Source organism: Manacus vitellinus, unplaced genomic scaffold, assembly GCF_001715985.3.
Source record: "Manacus vitellinus isolate BGI_N305 unplaced genomic scaffold, ASM171598v3 scaffold_12_pilon, whole genome shotgun sequence".
Taxonomy (NCBI): Eukaryota; Metazoa; Chordata; class Aves; order Passeriformes; family Pipridae; genus Manacus; species Manacus vitellinus.
This window is the reverse complement of record NW_021938949.1, coordinates 6605795-6614875: the sequence shown is the minus strand read 5'-3', so window position 1 is coordinate 6614875 and position 9081 is coordinate 6605795. Positions and strand designations below refer to the sequence as shown.

General features: G+C 55.6%; 1 protein-coding gene across 2 annotated transcripts; it reads right to left on the bottom strand.

The window, feature by feature from the left end:
- Positions 1-752: 752 nt before the first annotated feature.
- On the bottom strand, positions 753-6231 carry MMD2 (monocyte to macrophage differentiation associated 2). 2 transcript variants are annotated; one of them, XM_018067283.1, is made up of 6 exons: positions 6133-6231; positions 5306-5466; positions 5147-5221; positions 4744-4845; positions 4272-4341; positions 753-3835 (listed from the first exon to the last, which is right to left on the bottom strand). In XM_018067283.1, the coding sequence occupies exons 1-6, from the start codon at positions 6208-6210 to the stop codon at positions 3632-3634; spliced, it is 690 nt and encodes a 229-aa protein (XP_017922772.1). In that variant the 5' UTR covers positions 6211-6231; the 3' UTR covers positions 753-3631. The 2 variants fall into 2 exon arrangements, with proteins under 2 accessions (XP_017922772.1, XP_017922771.1); XM_018067282.1 differs by having other exon boundaries at positions 4272-4359; positions 6133-6211.
- Between the last annotated feature and the right edge of the window lie 2850 nt (positions 6232-9081).

Below are 9081 nucleotides of genomic sequence, written 5' to 3'. Positions count from 1 at the left end.
TTTCTGGGAAAGCTGCTGAGCATCGCAGCCTGGGAGAGATTCAGCCCTGTGTAATTCTGACAGAGAAGTGCAAGCGAGAGGGCAGCTGGTGGGTGTGCAGAGCCCAGAGCAGGAGCACCATCTGCCCAACTCCCTGGATAGGAGGCAAACTCTCCATCTCCAAGAAGAGCCAGTGCCCGTGGGAGAGGCTGGTGGGAGACGCTGGGTGATGATGGGTTTCCTCTCTGGGGTCCACAGTGAGCTGTGCTTACCCTCTGCCCAGTCTGTCACAGGTTTTCCACCTCCACGGGTCTGGCATCCTTCATCCCCCTGTAGTGCCACCCCCTGGGCTCCACAGGTCAACTTCCAACTCAGCCACGCAGGAGGGTAAGTGACAGGGTGACAGGTCTGGAGTGGGCGTGCAGGGCTCTACGCTGGAGCCACTTGGGTGAGATGCTCATCTGCCAACAAACTTAACAGTTTATTTATTTTGAAGGAAACTCTGCAGCTTGGAGCTCAACCTGTGCCCTCCCCAAATTTCCCCATGTGTCTGGTGCGAAGGACGAAGTAGCTCTGGTCCCTCCTGCAAGCAGCTGGCAAAGCCATCCCTGCATCGAGGTGAGTCAGTGCTCAGCATCCCATCACCCTGCAGTTGGTTGAGTGGCTCCTCTCCTCACCAGGGAGCAATGCCATGTGGGATGAGTCATGTAGAAAATGGGTTTGTATCCAGATGCTGCAGGGAAACTAATTTTGATTTAACAAGCAGGCAAGAATGAGGTATCTTGAGTTTTTATTTCAATCCTACTCCACAGGAAACAATATTCACTAGCGTTATCTTCCTTATACTTGTTTGTATTTGACCCAATACTGTGTTAAATATAAAATACTGATTGAACAAGGGTGGATGGTGAAAAACATGAGATGCTAAAAAGTTGCCTCAAGCCCTCCTCCACAGACATCCTGAATGTTGAGAGTCACTTAAAATTAGTATAAAATAGGAGGACAATCTGATAACTTGCTCTGTGCCCTCCCCCCCCAGTCCTGCTTTGCAAGGGGAGGATTTAGGAGCAAGAGGGGGGACTTCTCAATTACAGAGAAGCCCACTCAGCAAATCCAAGCTGAAGGTGGTGATGTCCTAGATGGAGTCCAACCACCCATTCCTGCCCAGGCATCTGTCCTGCCCTGGATTTTCAGCAGGAGACTGAAATGAAGTAGCCCCAGAAAGGTCCTTCTGGCACCTCCCTGTGCCTCAGGAGCCCCTGGAACAGATTTAGAGCCAAAAGCTGCCGATGACAAAATGGTTTCCAAGTTAAATCCCTTGGGATGAAGCCTACAGACAAAACACAATGGTGGTCCTTGGGCACCCTCAGGCCCTGGCAGGGGACGTTTGCCTATGGCTGTTTGCATGGTCTGTCCCCAGGGTGGTTCCCCATGGGTTTAGTGGCAGAGGGGGAGGAGGGCCAGGCACCCTGAGCCACAGTTGTCACTGTGGCCCACAGTGGGTCTGGGAATCCAGTCCCCCAGACTCAGTGAAAATTGAAGCACATGTTTGTGAAGCACTGGCTGTCCTCCAGGTGCTTCACGGGGTCCTCACATGAGCCCTGTGAGGTAGGTTGGTGTCTTCACCCCCATTTTACAGATGGTGAGACTGAGGCACAGAGAAGGATAATGACTTGTCAGACAGAAAATATGGCATCTCCCATTCTGGGACCTTTGTATCCTGCTATTCCAACCCCAGATATGCTCCATCAACTGCTGGTTACTCACAGCTTGTCCTTCTCCACCCCTCCATCTGTGGTAGGTGACAGAGCAAGGGCTGGGACCTGGGGGACCAGGAGAGGCAGCAGCAGAGCCTGGGCTCACATGAGCTTTTTCATCCCATATCCCTAAGACCACTTGTCACCCCAAGGGGAAACCTCAGCCCAAAGGCTGCTTTGGGGTGCCCTGGGCAGAGAACCCCAGCAGCCCCATGCCATGCTGGGGTGCTGGGCACAGCACCCAGAGCCCCTTATAGGAAGTGAAAACCCACTGGATTTTTTTGCTGACCTGGTGACCAGAGTATCAGGAGGGGATGAATATCCAGATGTTTCCTCTTTGGTAATCTGCTGCAAAGTGGCACAGCCCTGCAGAGCTGGTCCCAGGGCACTGCAGGCTGGGGAGGCCTCAGCTCTGTGGGAGGTGGGGCAGAGCCGGGAGCTCGGCTCCTCAGCATGGAGGCGGAGAAACAGGAGATGTGGGATGGTGGCCATAAATCTCCTTCGCTTGCCACGTCACACCAAGACCTCTACAGTTGTGATTAATCGAAGGCCAGAAAGAGATGATGGGAAATCGATGCCTTCAGGGCTAACAGGGAAGGTGCAGGCAGGACTGGGAGCAGATCCCAGCACGTACCACAGCCCGGCACACACCAGACCCTCCTGGCTCCAGCAGCTCTGCCAGTGTGTTTGGGGAGCAACACCTGGTGTGGGTTTGCCATTCCAGCACCATCAAGGCTGCTCCTGACAACCAGATGGATGTTCCATGTCTTGTTATCCTGTGTTAGCACTTTGTGGCCATGGTTAGGCATTTAAAAATGGAGCATCACTAGGATCTCCCTGTCCCAGCTCACCTCCAAGCATCATGCAGATGTGTTCCTTCCCTGCAGCAATCCTGGGAATGTCAGAAATCCTCCCAAAAGTGGAATTAAATCTGATGAGCAACAGGCTTATCATCAAAATGGAAGCAGAGAAGGCAGGCAGCCCCATGATCTCAGTCCAAGGAGGTTCACTTCCCTCCCTCGAAGAGAAAGGGAATCCCCTGAAGCAGATGGGCTAGCCCCACTCAGGGGGATGCCAGGAGCTGGATCCCAGCTCTGCTCCCTGCCAAAGGCACACAGCAGAGCCTGGGAGGGGGCCATGCTTTGGGCTGCCACCGGCACTGAGGCCAAAGAGGAAAGCAAAGCACCCCAGGGAGAAAATGTCCGTGGGAGCTCCCAGGGCCCGTCTAGAGGATAAACCAAGTTGTACACTTAATATTGGCTTAGAGAAAGGGTTTCCCAGTGCTCAGAGACTGGGGAGCCCTGGAAGAGATTCAAGTTTCAATCTCATATAAGGCTTTTTGAGTCTGGACCTTCCTGTCAAGCACTTGGGAGGGAGCAGTTAATGCTGACATGACTTAGGACCACTTAGGAGCCGAGTCTGGGTGGTGCAGGGCTGTCACCGTGCCCCTCCTCCACCACTGGGTCTTTCCCCCCATCCTGACACCTCCAGTCCCCTGGGTGGCTCATGCTAAGGACTCCAGTAGCCAAACCCAGGGTGTCACTAGCCACGGGCATTGGGGCCAAGATCCTCACTCCCATGGGATGCTCGAGGCCAGGTGAGTGAGCGAAGAGCCTGGCAAGTCCAGCAGGTGAAGCCCCCTATTACCCACAGCCCCTCAGTCGGTCACTTTGTTATGAAACCTTTGCCTAAAAAAATAGAACAGTTCCCGAGGTTAAAAAAGAAAAATGCTTAAAATCGACCTCCAGGCTCTCCTGTCTGTGCGGGAGGGGCACCAGCAGCTGCTGCCTGCAGGGCCAGGGGGTGGTTTGGGGTGAGCCCACAGTGCAGGCTCCCTCCCCACTCCCCTCCGTGCCCCCGTGTGCCCGTTGGCACAAACAACGTCTTTAAGGCTTCTACCGGGACGTTTTGGTCTCCAGCGCTCCGGGCCGGTAGAGGTACCTCCAGATGGCGTAGTAGTGGATTCCAGCTCCGATGGCCACGAAGAGGTGCCAGATGGCGTGGGCGAAGGGGATGCGGCCATCGCTTTTGAAGAACACCATGCCCAGGCAGTAGAAGAAGCCACCAGCCACCAGCTCCGGGAGGCCGTCCCTGTTGGGCTGGGAGCAGGCAGGGAGGAAGGGCTCAGTGCGGCCACAGCGTGTCTGCCCTTTTCCCACCACCCCATCAAGACCAGAAGTGTGACCACAGCTGCAGGCAGGATCCTCTCTGTGCCTTCTGCTACCCCCAGCAAGGCAGTGGGGACCCAGCAGCCCAGCTTTTCTGGGAGGATTGGAACCAGATGGTCTTTAAGGTCCTTTCCAACCCCAACCATTTTGATTCTGTGACTCTACAATTTCAACTCAGCGGAGTCCAGGCAGGAGGTCTGGTGGAGATGCACACGGTGTCTGCTGGGTACCCAAAGCCCTTGCAAAACCAACCCAGCCCACATCGTAATGAGGATGGTTTTATCCATCACACAGCTTCGGAGACTGCACCAACCTGCAGGGATTTGTCCCTCGCACTGAGCCCAAGTTCTTCCCAGCAGTAGCTTACCATGGAGAGGATGACCAAGGCGGGGAAGAAGCCCATGATAACGTAGCACACCAGCTCCACCAGCTTGTACCTGCGACCGACAGAGAAGCTGCTTGGAGGCAGGAGCAGAGGAAGGTTGAGTTTTATGCTTTTAATGTCCACGGCCAGGCTATAGGAAAAGGAGTGGTGGTGCCATCATGGCAGGTCCCATGTCCTCATGTGTGAGTCACACTGGCACCCTGCTCAGGGGTGATGGACCCCCCACCCTGGCTTGGGAGCTCCAGCTCAGAGCCAGCCACTTGGGGCTTCAGGGAGAAATCAGGGGCCTTTGGCTTTTTATTTGGTGCCACCACGTGGAAGAAGCAACTCATGGCAGCACGTCCCTGCTCCATGTCCCTGGTCCCACATCGCTGCTCCACATCCCTCCTCCACATCCCTGCTCCACGTCTGCTCCCACACACCCACCAGCACGGGGCCAGGTACAGGCACTCACCGCTCATGGAAGAAGAACACATAGACGGTCCCAAAAGACGCCATGATCCAGATGATCCAGCGCATGTGGGAGGCCCAGGGACCCAACTCCCTCAGGTTCAGCCTGCAAGACCCAGGTCTGTGGTGAGTAGGGTCTAGGGCAGCACCCCAGTCTGGGCTAATACAGCAAGGGGACAGAGAAATGCTGCCTGCACCTGATGACTGTCCCACCAAAGGGTCTTCCCAGCTTGTAACTTCAACTTACAGAGGTTGGAATCTATAGGATATGAAGGCTTTGTGGAAAGGGGTAGGGTACAGCCTGAAGCAGAACCAAAACCAGAGGGGAAATCCTATCTGTGGGAGCTGGGCTGATTTTCTGCCTTCCAGTGGGGCCAAGAGGTGGCCCCCACCCACCAACAACTCACCAGGGAGCGTAGGATGCTGCAATGAAGAAGTAGATCACCATTCTGTCAAACATGTGCAGGCAGTGCTCCACAGTCCTGTGGATGGACAGACAGGTCACAGCACTGGGGGCCTCCGGACCCTCTCCCCCTTCCTGAGCCCTGAGCAATCAGGGATGGTACCTGAGATGCCTCTTCTTCCAGGAGATGGTGTGGAAGATAGTGGAGACAATGAAGAGGCTGGACAAGCCAAAGCCATAGATCCAGGCTGAGATGGTTTCCCATTGGTCATCAGAGAGGACATAGAGGATGGAGCTGCCGAGGATGCTGGGCAGGATCCAGAACTGGAAGGCAGAAGTAAACCTCCTGTTGACTCTGCATTTCCATCGAGCAGCTACAACACAGTCTCCACTTTTCCTTTTAGGTGGGGTTTGCTTCTGGTCAAAGCCACCACCCATAAGGGGCAGCCTGGCCACCCACATGGGCCAGGCAGGGTCCCTCCCTGTGTGGTGCAGTTCCAAAATAGCTTTTCCAGATGGAGGTAGGGAGGAGGAGGAAGGCACAAGGAGGGTGGCTTCCTCTGAGTCATCTCCCAGGACTCAGAGTGGGAGCTGCCAGCTCCCCAGGGAAGCTCTGATGTGGGGAGAGCTCAGTCCCAGGGCTGTGCAGGCAGCCCCAGGGGTACCTGTCACAGTTCCTGCTGTGAAACACTCCATTTTCAGGGAGCTTTGCAAAATACTCCTGCTCCACTGGCTCCTACAGCCAGCTTCCCCAGGGACATGAGGCCACAGTGGGTGAGAGGAAGGGAGATGCCCACCAGCTTCCCAGGGCAGAAGGAAGGAGAACATCCCAATCCCTGGGGCACATCTGCCTCATCACAGCCCCAAGGCTCCCAGTGACTGCTCCAGGGCTGAACACAGAGATTTTTGGTGTTCTTTAAGGTTCCTCAGGGGATCCTCGTAGAGATGAGCTCCACCCTCCCTCACCCTGGGGTGGGAACAGGGACTCACTGCGTGGGTGGCACAGTTGGCTGCGTGCTCGTACTCCGTCGGCTGGTACCTGCAGTTGGACGGGACACGGTGATTCATGAACCTGCAGCGAGAACCAGGGAGAGAAACGTGCTCAGGGAACAGGGCTGGGGGCAAAACCCTCTTGGAGGGGTCTGCACAGGGACACCCCCAGGCCCCCCAGCCTGGAGCCCCTCTGCAGCTCAGCTTTGCTCCAGCTGCCCTGCAGAAGTAGCCCCAGGGCACAGCTTGTCCATCTGGCTGTCCCCAAATGCCAGGACCCCAGGTCTTTCTCATCCACAGCTCAGGCTGAAGCATTTCCCGTGAGCTGCTGTTGCTTGGAGAGCAGAAGGCAGGAACCAGCTCTGCCTGCTGCTGCAGGCAGTGGTGAGAAGAGCCTCAGCAGTGAAGAGGTATATGGGGTAGTGGGGGCCTGTGGGTCCCCGACCCATCCCGTGGTGACACCCTCATGTCACAGCAGTGTGCTCAGCTCCAACAAGGGTATCCCCATGATGCCTTTGGTTTCTGGGTACCACCTGCATCCACCCCCTGCCCACAGGGCTGCACATACCAGCACAGATTGCTGTGGGGAGCAACCCTGTTGCTCTCCCTTGGAAACCTGTATCTTTATTTCTGTTTCTCTTAGTCTGAGGTATCAGCTTGCTCTTGGCATTCTCAGGAATGTATTGATTCCCCCTGCTGGATTGGCACACAGTGATAAAAAATAGTGTCAGGTTTGGCTGGTCCATTGCTGGGTATGTAACAGCAAATTAAATGTGCATCCGTGATAATGGGTTGGAGCAAAGCCTCGCTCACCATCCTCTTCTGGCAGGAGCCAGCAGTGGAGGATTAGCAAAGGGAATAAGAAGCAGGAAAACAGAGAGGGATCCTTCCCTGGTCCTGAGAATCAGAGGTTTAAAGGCATTTCCTGCCATGGCTCAGGTCAGGACAGCCAAGCTGAGTGGGTGCTGGCAGGGCTGCCCTGCAGGACCTGGGCTAATTGTTTTCTGACCCTGTTTGCCCCTGGCTCCTGGACCATCTGTGGCGTGTTTCACAGCTGAGTTGTGCCCAGTGAAGGGGCTCAGGGGCTGGCAGGACCTTGCTGCTGGGCACAGGTGACCCCTTGGTCTGGAGTGCTGGGAAAGACAGTAAAAGTCCCCTCTCCCCATCCCTGAGCCACTCATATCTCCGTGGGCTCCTCTCCTGTCTCCTGCCTGCTTGGTCCCACTGCCAGAGCCACTTGCTGTTGCCTGTTAAAAGTGAGTCAGGATGGATTAAATAGCTCAGATGACAAGGATTTTTGGGGGGAGTGTGGCCAGAACAGGCCCGGGTGTGTGAGGGTCTCCCCAACAGGTGACAGTGACAACCCACACAGGGACTGTCCCCAGCCCCTGCCTTGCCTGCTGACAGACCCTGGCACTTCAGGAAGATTCCGTGATCATCATCACCAAAACATGTCTGGAATTAGCAAGAGGAATGGAGGGGCCACACTCCCACTACTCTGCAAACCGAGGACCCGCGCTGGGTAAATCAAGGCTCAGCAAGGCTGCCCTGCCCGGGGAGCAGCTGGCATCCCTGGGCACATGGTAGTGCCCTGAGTGCTGTCACCTCCATCCCAGGGCACACCAGGGATGCCCTCCCCATCCCAGTGCTCCAGCCAGGAGTGCTGGCAGAGCTCCCCACGCTGGAGCCATGTGCCTCTGGCAGGAGGACCTTACTGTCCCAGGCGTTGCCAGGAGACTGTCCCCAGCTTCCCTTCACTGTCTGCTTCCCTTTCTTTTCCCTCTTAATAATAAGAAGGAGGGGGGAAGGGGGGGAGGCCAGACATCCCAGATGACGTCACAGTTGCTGAGGAAACATGTTCAAGGCCTTTTCCTTGATTTTATTTATTTTAACAAAGCCTGCACCGTCTCCCCTCCATTCTGGCGGTGCTGTTCAGAGCAGTAAGGGGGAGCAGTAGCAGGGCCCATTCCCACAGCCCCCTCCCCTGGGTTGAGGGGCGCCCAGACCCTTTGGGAAGGAATCCCTGGGATGCAAATATCCTCCCTAGCCCTGGTACAGGGATGGAGAGGCCAAGAAGGGCTACCCTGTCCATCCCCATGGAATGGGGCTGAAGTAAACACCTGCTTTTCCAGAAGGGAGAAATAGCCTTGAGGAGGAAGTTTTTTTGACCTGGGGAGAGATTGCTCTTGTTTTCCTGCACTGCTTTCTAGTAACATCTTCCTGTGGAGGATGGGATACAGAGCATCATGGATGTGGGACCTGTCTGCACAGTGCTGGGCCAGCTGGACACGGTGGGGCTGGCCCAATGCAGCAGCCAGCATTGCATTTTGGGGCTACTTTGGCACATTTTTGTGGTCCTCTCTGCTCTGTAGAAATGGGAGCAGCTGATGCTTGCCCATCTCCTGGCAGGGCAGGATGAGTCCCTGGCTGCCCTGCAGCACCTTGCTCCCCAGAGGTGCAGAGGCCATTTCCTCCCCTTCTCCTCTCTCCTGGGACTTTGTCTATCTCTCAGACCATCCTGAGTGCCAAGCATCCATCCAGCTCATGTCATCCCTGTGCACACTGGCATGGGTGTAGGGCAGGGCACTGGGACCCCTGCACCATTCTTAGCATGTAGATAGTTACCATACCAGTGTGCAAAACCAGCCTCAAACCACAGCTCCAGCCTGGACAGACAGATGGATATGTTTGGAGAGGGCACCTGTGAGTCTCATTAGAGCTGATGAAATCCCAGAGAGCCCCAGGGGCAGCCTGCTGCATGTTTCCCACCCCAGCTCCGTGTGACTGGGCTTGGGAAAGGGGGAATTGCTGGCAGCCAGGCAGAGCTCCGGGGTTTTACAGTGACGGAAAATAAACAGATGAGAATCACCTCTCCAAACTTAGATCTGATCCCTGCAGCAAGTGTTCTGCCTGGCTGGTTGAACCCACAGCCATCGCCAGCTCCGTGTC

Bases quoted from the DNA above. Each gene is read 5' to 3' on its own strand.
- MMD2 (XM_018067282.1), bottom strand. From the start codon at position 6,210: ATGAATCACCGTGTCCCGTCCAACTGCAGGTACCAGCCGACGGAGTAC. The intron at 5,222-5,305 runs GTACCATCCCTG...GTCCATCCACAG, and splicing joins TGGAAGAAGAGGCATCTCAG to GACTGTGGAGCACTGCCTGC. The intron at 3,836-4,271 runs GTAAGCTACTGC...GCCTGCTCCCAG, and splicing joins CCTTGGTCATCCTCTCCATG to CCCAACAGGGACGGCCTCCC.